Source organism: Hyperoodon ampullatus (genome assembly GCF_949752795.1).
Source record: "Hyperoodon ampullatus genome assembly, chromosome: 11".
Taxonomy (NCBI): Eukaryota; Metazoa; Chordata; class Mammalia; order Artiodactyla; family Ziphiidae; genus Hyperoodon; species Hyperoodon ampullatus.
In genome coordinates, this window is record NC_136924.1 from 59,339,411 (window position 1) to 59,358,159 (window position 18,749).

The 18,749-nt window shown below is 41.8% G+C and overlaps 1 protein-coding gene across 1 annotated transcript; it reads right to left on the bottom strand.

The window, feature by feature from the left end:
* Positions 1–220: 220 nt before the first annotated feature.
* LOC307060437 (gametocyte-specific factor 1-like) lies at positions 221–18,501 on the bottom strand (the record flags this gene model as incomplete). The annotated part of the gene is made up of 5 exons (XM_079714948.1): positions 221–413; positions 16,184–16,250; positions 17,428–17,529; positions 17,689–17,809; positions 18,400–18,501. 5 exons carry the CDS (start codon positions 18,499–18,501, stop codon positions 221–223), a joined length of 585 nt encoding a protein of 194 aa, XP_079571074.1.
* Positions 18,502–18,749: the final 248 nt, after the last annotated feature.

Here is an 18,749-nt window from a genome sequence, read left to right on the forward strand (position 1 = left end):
GCCAAAACAGCCGCGCTGAGAACCCACGAGGCCAAAAGCTCTGGGCAGAAAAAGGGAAGATACTAGAAAGTGAAGGTATCCCAGCCCACTAAAGGTGAGGTCTTTGGAAGCCCCAAGCCGGGGCCCGCGCGTCATTCCTACCTCCGCCGAGTCACGCTCTGTTCACACTCGCCTTCACCCCACACCCACGCCCAGCAACGCTCACTTCCGGCCCCTGACGTTAGGGGGTGGGGCTCCCACTTCCGGTGACGGAGGCTGGGCTCTGACCGAGCGAGGCGTGGGCTGTGCAGAGGGCCTTCTTGGCTCTCTCACCCCTGCCCCCCACCTCGGGCCGTTGTCCTCTGGCCCCCGGAATGACCGTGGCCTTGCGTGGGTGGAACTCGCGCTGCCCTGCCGGGCTCTGGGGTGGCCGTCTTAGAAAGGAGAACGAGTACTGAGACATGGGCGCTCGAGGAGGGGAGGGACTCGTTAGGGGTCGATCGATGGGTACTGGTGAGAACGAAGCCTTGTTTGTGGACGTTGTCCAGAGAGAAAGATAATTTAGATTTTGACTGGAAGGAAGGGGAAAATTGAAAAGGAGATAAGCAGACACAAGAGGCCCCTTTCCCCCCCACCCCAACCCCCCAAAACGAATCACCAAGGACAGGAATCTAGTTGTTTTTGTGTAGCACGTGTTGTAGGTAGAATTTCAAAATTCAAAAGTTGATAATGGTTTATCTGAGATTGCGTGGTAGGATGGATGCCCTAGTCAGATTAAAGCGAGTTTTAGAGTTGAGGAGAGAGCTCGAGGTAAAAAGGGCCAGAAACTTATAATTTGATAGTGGAAAACGAAACATATATTGTGAGCCTTTGTTCTGGAAACTGATACCCCCAAAAAAAAAAAAAAAAAAAAGTTTCAAGCGGTGGTTGTCTCCAAGGTGCTAGGAAAATAGGCCCCAAAGTGAAAGGTTAAATGGTAGTGTAACAGATGCCAAAAAAATTGTTGAGACTGTAAATTCATATTAGGAGGAAATCAGTGGGACCCAGAGTCACCTGGGGAAGGCTTTGAGAAAAAGGACATGTGGCCTTTGAAGATTAGACAGAAAAAGGAAGAGATTGACACTACAGGTAGATCTGGTAATAATAGTTTTCAAAACCAAGAAGTAAAAGATGTGATATGACAAATTTTTGTATTGCCCAAGGTAGGCAGTCTGGGAGCTCAGTCTGGGTGCTGAAATATTGTGGGCTTTAGAACATTTCAGTGGTTTCTGGAGCCTAAATATGATTTAGGAGAACTTATCCTGACAGCACGAACTTAATGTGGCTTCAGTGAAAAGGGTCGTGGGACATTTTATCTTTACATGAATAATATGTAAACATTGTTTTCGGGTTTTTTTTGGTTTTTTTGTCCACACCACGTGGCTTTCAGGATCTTAGTTTCCTGTTCAGGTATGGAACCCAAGCACCCTGCACTGGAAACGTGGAGTCTTGACCACTGGACCATCAGGGAAGTCCTGTTTTTTGTTTAATTATCATCCCTTGGGCTGACTAGAGTGTGCTTCACAGCCTTTGGTTCATTCTTGTTGCAGGCTACTGTTTTGTTTTGTTTAAAAATAAATTTATTTATTTATTTATTTTTGGCTGCATTGGGTCTTCATTGCTGCACGCGGGCTTTAGTTGCGTCAGGCAGGGGATACTCTTCGTTGCGGTGCGTGGCCTTCGTCATTGCGGTGGCTTCTCTTGTTGTGGAGCACGGGCTCTAGGCACGAGGGTTTCAGTCGTTGTGGCACGTGGGCTCTAGAGTACAGGCTCAGTAGTTGTGGCACACAGGCTTAGTTACTCCACGGCATGTGGGATCTTCCCAGTCCAGGGCTCTAACCCACGTCCCCTGCATTGGCAGGCGGATTGTTAACCACTGCACCACCAGGGAAGCCCGGCTACTCGTTCTTAATCTTGCCTGCACATTAGAATCATCTGGGGAGCTTTTAAAACATATTGTGCCACGTTCCCCTCCCAGACCAATTAAAGGGTTGGGCATAGTTATTTTTAAAAATCTACCCAGATGATCTAACGTGCAGTCAGGGTTGAGAACCACTGACCTAGGCACTGTTTTGAACTTACAAAAGCTATTCTTCACCTGGGTGGCCTAGATGATTCCTGTGAAGGAGGAGCAAGCTGTTAAAGTGCTTCTTGAAAGATGATTGCTAAGAATGAAAGCTTCCTTACAAGCTTAGCACAAAGCATTTTAGAAAAAGCTGCTGTTTTGGCACATCAGTTTCAGATTGTTAGGAGTATCTTAACGTAATCTTTACGAAATCCTAAACCTTAAACCTCTGGATTTATCACAACATTATTCATGCAGAATTAGTGGGGCCACTGTGACTTGAAATGAAATGTGATTTTTCAGGCTTTATTTATTATTCATTTTTTTTGGGCTGCATTGGGTCTTCATTGCCGCACGCGGGCTTTCTCTAGTTGCGGCAAGTGGTGGGCTGCTCTTTGTTGCAGTGCGAGGGCTTCTGATTGCAGTGGCTTCTCTTGTTGCGGAGCACAGGCTCTAGGTGCATGGACTTCGGTAGTTGTGGCTCGCGGGCTCTAGGGCGCAGGCTCAGTAGTTGTGGCTCAAGGGCTTAGTTGCCCCACGGCATGTGGGATCTTCCTGGACCAGGGCTCGAACCCGTGTCCCCTGCACTGGCAGGCGGATTCTTAATCACTGTGCCACCAGGGAAGCCCGATTTTTCAGGCTTTAAATTGAGGTAATCTGGTGAAATTGTTGACACTGTTTCTGTGACCCATCCGAACTTTACATTCAGATACCTGCAGGTTGAAATTTCTGGGGAAGAAAGAGCTAAGAGCTTGAGAGGACAGGGAGTGGGTACCAAACCAGAATCCAAAGTCAGGCTTCAGTGCATTCAGTAATGCCTTGTCAGGGTGACAGGATCCTCAACTGGTAAAGCTAAAGCTGTTCCATTTAGCACCAGTGAATGAGCCCACTGACTTTCAAACAAACAAACAAAAGAACCAAACCTGTCTTTCAGTGGTGGAGATATTAAAATAAAAATGCATCACACATCTATTCTTTCTATTCTTAAATGCTTTGTTCATTCCTTTCCAACCCAGAAAGTTCCTGCTTTATCTGATATCCCTGCTGAGCTTTCTTTCAGACTGATTTTCCAGCCAGGTTGAATGTATTTGAAAAGGAAAAAAAAAAAAAAAAAGAGAGGCCAAGGCAATTACACAGGGTCATTCTAGGAGCTAGTTGGGATTAATACCCTAAACTGAATCTGATCTTTGCTGGTTCTATCTCTGGATATGCTTGCATTTATCCCTAAATTATAAATTATATTTTTAGAGTTATTAGTTAAAAATAAAGACTAAACTATTGAGTAAAGAGACATATCTGTATGCTAATGACTGAAAAAATACCCCAACTTTGTTAGAAGATGAGTTTTCTCAGTTTTTAGGACTGAAGGAATCCCAGTAGTCTTTCAGATTCTTTAGAGATTTTCAGTGTTTCAGAAAGCCTGATAAAACTTAAACTTTTGCCCATCAGAAGACTAAAACATTAAATTTCTTTGTTTTTGGCTTAAATTTTATCAACTAAGTCCTGGTTCCCTCATCTAATTATGATTTCTGATTGGTTGTTAAGTGTATAACTTAAAATAGGAAAATTATTCAATAAATGCAGTTGCAAAATATTTCAAAAAGAGATCTATGGGGGAACATAATAGATGTTCTTATTGGTGAGGTTAGAATGGGAAGTATTGCTGTAGAGGAGGCTGAGAAGTTGGGGCTGGTTACAATTTTTCAGGCAAAATAGCAGGGAGAGGTGTTCCCACCAGGGAGCCATTGAAAATAAATTTATGTTTAAAAAAGGGTCATTAACGGGAGTTTGCCAAGAATAGCCAGCAACCCCCTCTACAAACACAGGATGATACAGGATAAATGAAAAACCAGTAGTGACTTTTTAATTTTTGTCTTTAAATTCATTCTGTGTCCTAATATGTAAATATTATATAGCTGTGTAATCCACATTGCCTGTAATAGTTGCCAGTGTACTCAAGCAATCTGTTCTCTGTGTTTTTCCTTGACTTCTAGGTAATTTCTTTCCCTGGGACTCAGCAACAAATAGCCCCTCATGCCCTTTCTGATGCTGGCATCTAAGATGTAAATTGTAAGTCCAAGTTTGCAAACCATTGTTAGTATTGCTTTGGCAAGGCTTAATGAATAGATAGGTAAGAAAATGGAAACTTCTTAAACATTTGTTGAAAAGATGGTAGAATGGCAGAATTACGCTAAGGAAATTTTACCTTCTAAAAATTGTGTAAAGGGCTAGTCTTGTATGGAACAGTTCTAAAATCCCAATAATACTATTCTTCTGATGTTATTTTAAGGAATGTCAAATGTTTAAACCCAAGGGTCATTTTCTTTTTGAAGCCTTCTCCTAACCTCCGCCTAGGATTAAGTTCTTATGTTTTCTTATAACCTCCTTTCCTCCTAGCACTTAAACTGCGTGTCATTACCAGTTGTTCTCAGAGTGTGATCTCCAGACCAGCAGCATCAGCATCACTTGGGAACATGAGAAAAATGCAGATTCTTGGGCCTTACTACTGAATCAGAAATTCAGGGGTGAGATGCCCTACAATCTTTGTTTTAATAAGCCCTCCAAGTGATTTTGATATCCACTGAAGTTTGAGAACATTTGCCTTATATTAACTATAGTTGTCAACATTGTTCCCTTATAATGGACCAAGGCCACTATAGTTCTTTTTTTTAAAATAAATTTATTTATTTTTGGCTGCATTGGGTCTTTGTTGCTGCACGCAGGCTTTCTCTAGTTGTGGCGAGCAGGGGCTTCTCATTGTGGTGGCTTCTCTTGTTGTGGAGCACAGCCTCTAGGTGTGCAGGCTTCAGTAGTTGTGGCACGTGGGCTCAGTAGTTGTGACTCGCAGGCTCAGTAGTTGTGGCACACAGGCTTAGTTGCTCCGCGGCATGTGGGATCTTCCTGGACCAGGGCTCAAACCCGTGTCCCCTGCGTTGGCAGGTGGATTCTTAACCACTGTGCCACCAGAGAAGCCCCTACTATAGTTCTTAACATAGTGTCCCAAACTTAGTAGATACTTGATTATTTGACTTGAGAGCACAGGTATATTTTGTCAGGGGCTGCAGCAACTGTAAGACATCATCTGTCTTGTAAGAGAATACGTGAGAAGAAGAGACTAAAATGTTTGAGGTTGTTTTCTTTCCCTTTTTTATACCACAGCTGCTTGGAAAGCCTGAACAAAAAGGCCCATAAAGTATGGACCAAAAAAGGATAAAAGATGCGGAACCAATGAGATATGTTTTGGTACGTATCTACGACATGAGTAATGGGCCTTAACAACTTTTTCCCCATAGTTCATCCTGTGAATGTAAGAGTAGGAACCCTAAAACCTGATTTTAGGGACGAAACTTTATAGCCAGAAAGTCTTATTACTGTTACACAAACATAATTTAAATCACCTTGATAGAACTTTTCTGTGAAGATGAGTGAACCTGATTACCAAGGGTTTTGAAAGGTTGATTTTTTTTCAGTATAAATATTTAGCCCAGAGTACTGAATCTCTTTTTACTACACCATGGGTATAAAGTATAGATTCTCCACATTCAGCAGCTTTGATTTTGTATGGGCATAGGACTAGTACATAGTAAGATTATGCCTCTCCTAAAGCGTATTATAGTTTAATAGTAATAAATCAGAATGAAAGGAGGTTAAAAGGAGACATAAGCCACCTGTTATGGGAGCCTGGGGGAATAGTTAGGACTTGAGGGAATCTAGGCAAGCTTTGAGGCAATTATTTTTAAACTTTGCTTTTTTTAAAAAGTATTTTTCCATAAGTTAATTTGGTCTTTTTGAAGCTTTGACCAAATGTTATGTTAGAAACCCAAATAAGTGATTCTATTGTGCCTTTTTCCAAGGGACTCAAAACCTCTTAAAGCAGGATTTGAGTAAATCTGGCACCCATGTTTTGAATGATACAACTGCCTAATAAGTGATGACTTATTAGGGTAGTTGACTCGGTTTGTCTGTCTGTTATCCCAGAATAAATATTATTCCCCCTTTCAAGCTCAAGAGTATCCTGGTTTGGAGGAAAAATTATATGGTCCCCCAGGTAAGACTGCATGCTCTTTTAGGGGAAGATTCCATATAGCTAAAATATGATAAAGGAAGACAGTTTTATATTTTAGGGCCAGTTTTCCTGGGAAACAACCTTTTGTTTTTATATAGTCTGGTGTTAATATACCAAAGTATAATTTAAAAAATTCAAAATATGTGTAAGGTCTTAGTCAAGAGATAAAAGTAAATCTTGTTTATATTCTGTAAAGCTAAGTGAGAAAGTCAGTAGCCCCCTACCCCCTCCACTTTGTACCAAATATACTGGAATGTGCTAGATGCTAAAAGTGTCTAGTGTTCTCCCTTCTATTTTAGCGGAAGAAAAAAAAAAGATCATTTGAAAAGGATCTAGAAAATACTTAGGTAGGGATAGGACTCCTAAGGGCAGAAAATATTCATTTGACTAAAACTTCTTTAAGTCTAAATATACCTGGACTAGTCAGTAAACTAGCAAAACCCCAAACTCATTATTTTAAAAGGATTAGCTAGCTGCAATAAAAAATTACAGTTTAAGAGGAACTAATTTTGACCTGTTTTAAATTGGGTCTTGGTTCAGTTTAAGCACCAAGTATTTGAATATCTCCTAGATGCACAGCACTAGGCTAATGAGGTAGCAAATATAAAGCAGTATGTGCTTCTGCCTTCCTTCCCGAAGGTTCGTGGTTTGGTTGAGGCCGGAGACAGGGAAGGTTTAAATGAGGTGAGGATTAAGAATTGGACTTAAAAAAAGCTAGAACAGGGATCTGAATAGTTGAAGGGCAAGGAGTGACATTGTAAAATGAACCGAGTGAAAAAGAAAAAACATATTTAACATGGGTGTATACTGACTTCTTCAGAGTTAGGAAGGTAGATTTGGAGCCATGTTTCAAACTCAGCTTGTCATAAAAACTATATCCTTTAAGCATGGAAGATTCGTATGGAGAATTGATTGAAGAAGGTTGATATGGTGGTCATATAGTAAATGGCTTGGAGGTAGGAGAAAAAGGTGGGGGGATAAAGAACCTAACTAAGGAATAGCATTATGGACCACATGGTGACTGTATTTCCCCTACAAAGAGAAATAGGCAAATCAGCCCTCCAGCCCTTTGGTTGAAAAATGAGGATATGGCTGACAGGGAGGAAGATGGCGGAAGAGTAAGACGCGGAGATCACCTTCCTCCCCACAGATACATCAGAAATTCATCTACACCTGGAACAACTCCTACAGAACACCTACTGAACGCTGACAGAAGACCTCAGAGCCCCCAAAAGGCAAGAAACTCCCCACATACCTGGGTAGGGCAAAAGAAAAAAGAATAAACGGAGACAAAAGGATAGGGACGGGACCTGCACCAGTGGGAGGGAGCCGTGAAGGAGGAAAGGTTTCCACACACTAGAAGCCCCTTCGCGGGCGGAGACTGCGGGTGGCGGAGGGGGAAAGTTTCGGAGTAGCCGAGGAGAGCACAGCAACAGGGGTGCGGAGGGCAAGGCGGAGAGATTCCCGCACAGAGGATCGGTGCCCTCAGGCACACACCAGCCCGAGAGGCAGGTCTGCTCAGCCTCCGGGGCGGGTGGGGCTGGGAGCTGAGGCTCGGGTATCGGGTTTCAGTTGGAGCGCAGGGAGAGGACTGGGGCTGGCGGCAGGAAGAGAGCCTGAAGGGGTTAGTGCACCACGGCTAGCCCGGAGGGAGTCCGGGAAAAAGTCTGGAGCTGCCGAAGAGGCAAGAGACTTTTTCTTCCCTTTGGTTTCCTGGTGCGCGAGGAGAGGGCATTAAGAGCGCTGCTTAAAGAAGCTCCAGAGACGGGCGCGAGCCGCGGCTGAAGGCGCGGACCCCGGAGACAGGCGTGGGACGCTGGGGCTGCTGCTGCCGCCGCCACAAGGCCTGTGTGCGAGCGCAGGTCACTGTCCACCCCGCCTTCCGGGGAGCCTGTGCAGCCCGCCACTGCCGGGGTCCCGGGACCCAGGGACGGCTTCCCCAGGAAAGCGCACGGAGCGCCTCGGGCTGGTGCAACGTCACGCCGGCCTCTGCCGCCGCAGGCCCGCCCCGCACTGCGTGCCCCTCCCTCCCCTCTGCCTGAGTGAGCCAGAGCCCCCGAATCAGCGGCTCCTTTAAACCCGTCCTGTCTGAGCGAAGAACGGACGCCCTCCGGCGACCTACGCGCAGAGGCGGGGCCAGGTCCAAGGCTGAGACCCGGGAGCTGTGAGAGCAGAGAAGAGACAGGGAAATCTCTCTGTGCAGCCTCGGAGGCAGCGGATTAAAGCTCCACGGTCCACTTGATGTGCCCTGTGCCTGTGGAGTGCATGAATGGACAGCGAATCATCCCAAATTGAGGAAGTGGACTTTGAGGACAAGATTTAAGACTTTTTCCCCTTTTCCTCTTTTTACAACGAATTATCCCAAATTGAGGAGGTGGACTTTGAGAGCAAGATTTTCGATTTTTTTCCCCTGTTCTCTTTTTGTGAATGTGTATATGTATGCTTCTGTGTGAGATTTTCTCTGTATAGCTTTGATTCCACCATATGTCCCAGGGTTCTATCTGTCCATTTTTTTTCAATAATTACTTTTTAATTTTAATAACGCTACTATATTTTATATTTTATTCTATTTTACTTTACCTGCTCTTTCTTTTTTCCCACCTTCCCTTCCTCCCTCCCTCCCTCCGCCCCTCCTTTCTTTCTTTCTCTCTTTCTTTCCTTCCTCCCTCCCTCCCTGTCTTTCTTTCCTTTTTCTTTTTTCGTTTCTTTCTTTTTTCTTTTTTCCTTTCTTTCTTTCTTTCCTTCCTTCCTCCCTCCCTCCCTTCTTTCTTTCACCTTTCTTTTTCTTTACTTCCTCCCTCCCTCCCTCCCTTCTTTCTTTCACTCTTTCTTTTTCTTTCCTCCCTCCCTCCCTCCCTCCTTTCGTTCTTTCTTTCTTCCTTCCTTCCTTTCCTTCTTCCTTTCTTTCTCTCTCTATTTCTTTCTTCTACTAATTCTTTCTTTCTACTTTTTCTCCCTTTTTTTCTGAGCCGGGTAGATGAAAGGCTCTTGGTGCTGCAGCCAGGAGTCAGTGCTGTGCCTCTGAAGTGGGAGAGCCAACTTCAGGACACGGGTCCACAAGACACCTCCCAGCTCCACATAATATCAAGCAGCGAAAATCTCCCAGAGATCTCCATCTCAACACCAGCACCCAGCTTCAGTCAACGACCAGCAAGCTACAGTGCTGGTCACCCTATGCCAAGCAACCAGCAAGACAGGAACAGAACCCCACCCATTAGCAGAGAGGCTGCCTAAAAACATAATAAGGCCACAGGCACCCCAAAACACACCACCAGACGTGGACCTGTCCACCAGAAAGACAAGATCGAGCCACAACCACCAGAACACAGACACTAGTCCCCCCCACCAGGAAGCCTACACAACCTACTGAAACAACCTTAGCCACTGGGGACAGACACCAAAAACAAGGGGAACTACGAACCTGCAGCCTGCAAAAAGGAGACCCCAAACACAGTAAGATAAGCAAAATGAGAAGACAGAAAAACACACAGCAGGTGAAGGAGCAAGATAAAAACCTACCAGACCTAACAAATGAAGAGGTAATAGGGAGTCTACCTGAAAAAGAATTCAGAATAATGATAGTAAAGATGATCCAAGATTCTATTTCCAAGATCCAAAATCTTGGAAATAGAATAGACAAAATGCAAGAAACAGTTAACAAGGACCTAGAAGAACTAAAGATGAATCAAGCATCAATTAAAAACACAATAAATGAAATGAAAAATACTCTAGATGGGATCAATAGCAGAATAACTGAGGCAGAAGAACGGATAAGTGAGGTGGAAGATAAAATAGTGGAAATAGCTGGTGCAGAGCAAAATAAAGAAAAAGGAATGAAAAGAACAGAGGACAGTCTCAGAGACCTCTGGGACAACATTAAATGCACCAGCATTCGAATTATAGGGGTTCCAGAAGAAGAAGAGAAAAAGAAAGGGACTGAGAAAATATTTGAAGAGATTATAGTTGAAAACTTCCCTAATATGGGAAAGGAAATAGTTAATCAAGTCCAGGAGGCACAGAGAGTCCCATACAGAATAAATCCAAGGAGAAATACGCCAAGACACGTATTAATCAAACTGTGAAAAATTAAACACAAAGAAATCATATTAAAAGCAGCAAGGGAAAAACAACAAATAACACACAAGGGAATTCCCATCAGGTTAACAGCTGATCTCTCAGCAGAAACCCTACAAGCCAGAAGGGAGTGGCAGGACATAATTAAAGTGATGAAGGAGAAAAACCTGCAACCAAGACTACTCTACCCAGCAAGGATCTCATTCAGATTTGATGGAGAAATTAAAACGTTTACAGACAAGCAAAAGCTGAGAGAGTTCAGCACCACCAAACCAGCTTTACAACAAATGGTAAAGGAACTTCTCTAGGCAAGAAACACAACAGAAGGAAAATACCTACAATAACGAACCCAAAGCAATTAAGGAAATGGGAATAGGAACATACATATCAATAATTACCTTAAATGTAAATGGACTAAATGCTCCCACCAAAAGACACAGATTGGCTGAATGGATACAAAAACAAGACCCATATATATGCTGTCTACAAGAGACCCACTTCAGACCTAGAGACACATACAGATTGAAAGTAAGGGGATGGAAAAAGATATTCCATGCAAATGGAAATCAAAAGAAAGCTGGAGTAGCAGTTCTTATATCAGACAAAATAGACTTTAAAATAAAGACTATTAGAAGAGACAAAGAAGGACACTACATAATGATAAAGGGATCAATCCAAGAAGAAGATATAACAATTGTAAATATTTATGCACCCAACATTGGAGCACCTCAATACATAAGGCAAATACTAACAGCCCTAAAAGGGGAAATCGACAGTAACACACTCATAGTAGGGGACTTTAACACCCCACTTTCACCAATGGACAGATCATCCAAAATGAAAATAAATAAGGAAACACAAACTTTAAATGATACATTAAACAAGATGGACTTAACTGATATTTATAGGACGTTCCATCCAAAAAGAACAGAATACACATTTTTCTCAAGTGCTCATGGAACATTCTCCAGGATAGATCATACCTTGGGTCACAAATCAAGCCTTGGTAAATTTAAGAAAATTGAAATTGTATCAAGTATCTTTTCTGACCACAATGCTATGAGATTAGACATCAATTGCAGGAAAAGATCTGTAAAAAATACAAACACATGGAGGCTAAACAATACACTACTCAATAACGAAGTGTTCACTGAAGAAATCAAAGAGGAAATTAAAAAATACCTAGAAACAAATGACAATGGAGACACGACGACCCAAAACCTATGGGACGCAGCAAAAGCAGTTCTAAGGGGGAAGTTTATAGCAATACAATCCCACCTTAAGAAACAGGAAACATTTCGAGTAAACAACCTGACCCTGCACCTAAAGCTATTAGAGAAAGAAGAACAAAAACCCCCCAAAGTTAGCAGAAGGAAAGAAATCATAAAGATCAGATCAGAAATAAATGAAAAAGAAATGAAGGAAACCATAGCAAAGAGCAATAAAACTAAAAGCTGGTTCTTTGAGAAGATGAACAAAATTGACAAACCATTAGCCAGACTCATCAAGAAAAAAAGGGAGAAGACTCAAATCAATAGAATTAGAAATGAAAAAGGAGAAGTAACAACTGACACTGCAGAAATACAAAAGATCATGAGAGATTACTACAAGCAACTCTATGCCAATAAAATGGACAACCTGGAAGAAATGGACAAATTCTTAGAAATGCACAACCTGCCAAGACTGAATCAGGAAGAAATAGAAAATATGAATAGACCAATCACAAGCACTGAAATTGAAACTGTGGTTAAAAATCTTCCAACAAACAAAAGCCCAGGACCAGATGGCTTCACAGGGGAATTCTATCAAACATTTAGAGAAGAGCTAACACCTATCCTTCTCAAACTCTTCCAAAATATAGCAGAGGGAGGAGCACTCCCAAACTCATTCTACGAGGCTACCATCACCTTGATACCAAAACCAGGCAAGGATGTCACAAAGAAAGAAAACTACAGGCCAATATCACTGATGAACATAGATGCAAAAATCCTCAACAAAATACTAGCAAACAGAATCCAACAGCACATTAAAAGGATCGTACAGCATGATCAAGTGGGGTTTATCCCAGGAATGCAAGGATTCTTCAATATATGCAAATCAATCAATGTGATACACCATATTAACAAATTGAAGAAGAAAAACCATATGATCATCTCAATAGATGCAGAGAAAGCTTCCGACAAAATTCAACACCCATTTATGATAAAAACCCTGCAGAAAGTAGGCATAGAGGGAACTTTCCTCAACATAATAAAGGCCATATATGACAAACCCACAGCCAACATTGTCCTCAATGGTGAAAAACTGAAACCATTTCCACTAAGATCAGGAACAAGACAAGGCTGCCCACTCTCACCACTCTTATTCAACTTAGTTTTGGAAGTTTTAGCCACAGCAATCAGAGAAGAAAAGGAAATAAAAGGAATCCAAATTGGAAAGGAAGAAGTAAAGCTTTCACTGTTTGCAGATGACATGATACTATACATAGAGAATCCTAAAGATGCTACCAGAAAGCTACTAGAGCTAATCAATGAATTTGGTAAAGTAGCAGGATACAAAATTAATGCACAGAAATCTCTGGCATTCCTGTACACTAATGATGAAAAATCTGAAAGTGAAATCAAGAAAACACTCCCATTTACCATTGCAACAAAAAGAATAAAATATCTAGGAATAAACCTACCTAAGGAGACAAAAGACCTGTATGCAGAAAATTATAAGACACTGATGAAAGAAATTAAAGATGATACAAATAGATGGAGAGATATACCATGCTCCTGGATTGGAAGAATCAATATTGTGAAAATGACTCTACTACCCAAAGCAATCTACAGATTCAATGCAATCCCTATCAAACTACCACTGGCATTTTTCACAGAACTAGAACAAAAAATTTCAAAATTTGTTTGGAAAAACAAAAGACCCCGAATAGCCAAAGCAATCTTGAGAATGAAAAACGGAGCTGGAGGAATCAGGCTCCCTGACTTCAGACTATACTACAAAGCTACAGTAATCAAGACAGTGTGGTACTGGCACAAAAACAGAAAGGTAGATCAATGGAACAGGATAGAAAGCCCAGAGATAAACCCACGCACATATGGTCAACTTATCTTTGTTAAAGGAGGCAGGAATGTACAGTGGAGAAAGGAGAGCCTCTTCAATAAGTGGTGGTGGGAAAACTGGACAGGGACATGTAAAAGTATGAGATTAGATCATTCCCTAACACCATACACAAAAATAAGCTCAAAATGGATTAAAGACCTAAATGTAAGGCCAGAAACTATCAAACTCTTAGAGGAAAACATAGGCAGAACACTCTATGACATAAATCACAGCAAGATCCTTTTGGACCCACCTCCTAGAGAAATGGAAATAAAAACAAAGATAAACAAATGGGACCTAATGAAACTTCAAAGCTTTTGCACAGCAAAGGAAACCATAAACAAGACCAAAAGACAACCCTCAGAATGGGAGAAGATATTTGCAAATGAAGCAACTGACAAAGGATTAATCTCCAAAATTTATAAGCAGCTCATGCATCTCAATAGCAAAAAAACAAACAGCCCAATCCAAAAATGGGCAGAAGACTTAAATAGGCATTTCTCCAAAGAAGATATACAGACTGCCAACAAACACATGAAAGAATGCTCAACATCATTAATCATTAGAGAAATGCAAATCAAAACTACAATGAGATATCATCTCACACCAGTCAGAATGGCCATCATCAAGAAATCTAGAAACAATAAATGCTGGAGAGGGTGTGGAGAAAAGGGAACACTCTTGCACTGCTGGTGGGAACGTGAATTGGTACAGCCGCTATGGAGAACAGTATGGACGTTCCTTAAAAAACTAAAAATAGAACTACCATATGACCCAGCAATCCCACCACTATGCATATACCCTGAGAAAACCATAATTCAAAAAGAGACATGTACCAAAATGTTCATTGCAGCTCTATTCACAATAGCCCGGAGATGGAAACAACCTAAGTGTCCATCATCGGATGAATGGATAAAGAAGATGTGGCACATATATACAATGAAATATTACTCAGCCATAAAAAGAAATGAAACTGAGCTATTTGTAATGAGGTGGATAGACCTAGAGTCTGTCATACAGAGTGAAGTAAGTCAGAAAGAGAAAGACAAATACCGTATGCTAACACATATATATGGAATTTAAGAAAAAAAATGTCATGAAGAACCTAGGGGTAAAACAGGAATAAAGACACAGACCTACTGAGAATGGACTTGAGGATATGGGGAGGGGGAAAGGTAAGCTGTGACAAAGCAAAAGCGAGGCATGGACATGTATACACTACCAAACGTAAGGTAGATAGATATTGGGAAGCAGCCGCATAGCACAGGGAGATCAGCTCGGTGCTTTGTGACCGCCTGGAGGGGTGGGATAGGGAGGGTGGGAGGGAGGGAGACGCAAGAGGGAAGAGATGTGGGAACAGATGTATATGTATGACTGATTCACTTTGTTATAAAGCAGAAACTAATAAAAAAAAAAGAAAAATGAGGATATGACAACAAGGAAGAATAAAAAACCAAATGAAGCTTGTCATAGGAAAAATACTCTTTATTTAAATAAATAAAAACATATTAAGATGCCAACAGTGACAAGAGTTGTTACCTAAAACTTGACAGTAAAGATTTCCCCAAAGTTTTTAAAAAAGACTTAATAAATCTTCCATCTGCTGGCTCTTTAATCTACAACTTCCCCGTCAGTTCTTCTGACCTAAGGATAGAAAGAGAACATTGAGGCAGTGTCATTTTGATAGCAAGCGTTTTTATGGAAGACCTAAGCTTGATGTGTGCTAACAGCATTTCAAATAGAGTTCTAGACAGCTCTTTCTCCAGTCTGATTTAAAGCCATTAGGACTTTCCCTGCATTCTATTGTGAGAGGAGGAGGACTTTGAATAGAAAACGTTTATTTTTATTTATTTATTTTTTGAAAATGTTTATTTTTAAAGAGGAAAAGCTTGTCTAGGAATATTTGACGATTTAGAATACGATGTTAGTGATATTAGTTAAAACTATGTTAATATGGGTGGGCTTCCCTGGTGGCGCAGTGGTTGAGAGTCCGCCTGCCGATACAGGGGACACGGGTTCGTGCCCCAGTCCGGGAGGATCCCACGTGCCGCGGAGCGGCTGGGCCCATGAGCCATGGCCGCTGAGCCTGCGCGTCCGGAGCCTGTGCTCTGCAACGGGAGAGGCCACAACAGTGAGAGGCCCGCGTACCGCAAAAACAAAAACAAAACCTATGTTAATATATGTTAAAACTGTGATGTTAAAAAGGTTATTCTACCTTTTCTCCAGGACTTATGGTTGTTAGGATGTTTATCATCTATAGTCTCTTTTTTTAATGTCTCTTGAGTCGCTGTAGAAGATGACCAAAGGAAGAAAGTTAGCTGGAAATCAGAACTAGAGAATTAGTCTAGATAACCAGTTCTAGGAGATTAAAGTTACTTTAACAAAAATAGTTGATGCTACTACATGCCAGGGTAAGAATTACTGGTTTTGTGCTCACTTCTGTTTTATATAGTTCCTTTGCACCTTCCCTCCCCACTGTGTATCCAGTGGGTAACTCCACTGAGGGCTCCTCTAGCTCTTGGCTGTGCCCTTGAAGTTTGTGTGGTTGGGGATCCTGCCCATGTATAGTATTACTAGCTCTTTCCCCTTTGTAGCTTTAGGAATTGGGGTTTTTTTTTCCTTGAAAATCTTACACAGAATTGAGAACCTTGTGTAATCAAGTCCTTGATGGATTAAAGTCCTAAGTGGAGCCTTAGGAAAGGAATGGAAACACTCAGAGCCCATGAATACAGCTCTTTTAAAATTTGTAATTGAAGCTTAGGCATCTGCCATGCCTATGATCTAGTGGCCATTCTCCTAAGGTATTAAAGGTATTCCACTCTCTATTCCAATAACTTCTATAGGATGATTTATCTTACCTTTCACAAACCAGCATTTTTGGAGCAAATGTCTTACGGACAAATGAAGGAAAATGATGTGTGTTATCTAGAAAGAAAGAAATCAGGTTGAAGTAACACAAGTACTAAGCATTTTTACGTTATTGCAGAGAAGGCTAGCTGGCAGGAGATTTGAGTCTCCCTTCCATAGCTGTTGCTGGGAAGTGACTGCTCTGCCTGGGCCTACATTCCTGCCTCCCTGACATAGGTATGGTCTTGTGACTAGTTTTTGCCAATGGGATGTGAGTAGAAATATTCTCTTCTGGGCTGAGGTGGTTATGAGGTAGCTGTACTTTCTCCATTCTCTTTTTGTGGCAGCTTGGGAAGCCAGGTGTGGGAGGTGACAGTCAAAAGTCAAAGAGCCTCTATTCTTGAATCACCACTCCTACCAAATACTTGCACTGGATTGTATACAAGGGAACTTCTGTTGTGTTAAATCATGACATTAACACAGTTTGGACTTTATCTGTTAAAGGGGCTTGCATTGCTCTAACACATACATACATCTTTATTTAATATTAATCTACCTTATGAGGTAGATATTATTCCTTTTATGGATGAGGAAGATGTGTTTGAGAAGTAACTTTCCTTAAGGCCAGAGCAGATAGTTGAACCTAGATCTGACTGAAAAGCTAGTGAATTCTCCAATATAACATGCTGCATCTTAGAGAAAGGATATCACTTGAGATAGGATAGATCCTAACCTTTCAGATTACAAGTAAAAAATTACTTCTATGGAAAGTGGCTGGGTATTGGTAAGATAAGAATCTTTTCACTGTTATAAGTGAATTTAGATTTAATTAGACTCCTTTTTACTGGGTTGCCTCTCCAGAGAGAGATGAAATTCTGAGATTTTTTTTTCTTTTTTTTTTTTTGCGATATGCAGGCCTCTCACTGTTGTGGCCTCTCCCGTTGCGGAGCACAGGCTCCGGACGTGCAGGCCCAGCGGCCATGGCTCACAGGCCCTGTCACTCTGTGGCATGTGGGATCTTCCCGGACCGGGGCACGAACCTGTGTCCCCTGCATTGGCAGGTGGACTCTCAACCACTGCGCCACCAGGGAAGCCCTGAAATTCTGAGATTTACTCTTTTGATTGCTTTGGTGAAGGATTTTGTGGGAGTAGTATTAAGACTAATTACTGCAGGGCTTCTGTACTTATTAGCTATAGAGGACTTAGGGTCCAAGCCTTCACTTAGGACTGTGTTCACTATCTCACCCTTGCTTACCTACATTCCAGACATCAGGGTCAGGAATCTGATTGGCGGTGTCAGAAAATTTTTCACTTGGTTCTGAACTTGGAGAAGTAATCTTTGGAAGATTAAATGGCTCTGAAATAAAGCAGACCAGAAGTTATAGAAGCAGAGTGGAAACTTCTCTTTGTTTTTCATTCCTCATTTGGCTAAGGTGTCCATAGATATGAAATATGGAGAGTGGGGGGGGCAATAGAACTTGACTCCACTTATCTGTCCCCCAAATGAAAAACTTGCCGTCATCTATAGCAGTTCTATTGACACAGTTAGCCTCATGTTCTTTGAGCCTTTTGATTGGGACCACATGACAAGCATTATATTTGCAGTTAGCCATCTTTTTAGTTTTCTTTGGATTTTTCTAAAAGGAAGAAGTTCTTGTTAAATGGCTATTAGGTTTTGCCTGTATTCTACCCTCCATTCCTTTCTGGAAATGCTGAAGACATACCATGTTCCAACATTAAGAACTTGCAGGTGCTATGTATACTCAGAAGTTTTTGTTTTTTTTTTTAAATTTCTTTCTTTCTTTATTGATTTTTGGCTGCCTTGGGTCTTCGTTGCTGTGCCTGGACTTTCTCTAGTTGCGGTGAGCGGGGGCTACTCTTTATTGTGGTGCACAGGCTTCTCATTGCGGTGGCTTCTCTTGCTGTGGAGCACGGGCTCTAGGCACGTGGGCTTCAGTAGTTGTGACATGCAGGCTCAGTAGTTGTGGCTTGCGGGCTCTAGAGTGCATGTTCAGTAGTTATAGCGCACGGGCCTAGTTGCTCTGCGGCACGTGGGATCTTCCTGGACCAGGGCTCAAACCTGTGTCCCCTGCATTGGCAGGTAGATTCTTAACTGCTGCGCCACCAGGGAAGTCCTGTTCTTTTTTTTTTAAAGGGTCTTTAACCTTTTATATTCTGAGCTTAGTTTTCTCCCTCCAGTGACTTAAGAGTTATCAGCAAAACTCACCTTTCTACATGATGGTGAACCAGCCAGGTGGTACTGTAACCTGCTGGCTGACATCCTGTGGTTTGGGTCATAAGGACATATTTCCAAGACTTCTAGCTCCATGAGCCCTAAATAGCAGGAGCCATGGGTTGGCAAAGAAAATACTGATGTTTAGGATCAAGTAATGTTGACATAGGTCTATTTTCTGTTCTCAGAGAAAGAGTAGTGTGAAAGATATGGATGTCTCAAGTTTTACCTATGAAAGTTTTGGATAACTAAACAATAGCCTAGCCAGTTAGATAATAGGATAATAGGACAAATTCACTGCTTATCTGCCTCAGAAGACTAAAAATTAGTATTTGTACATGTTA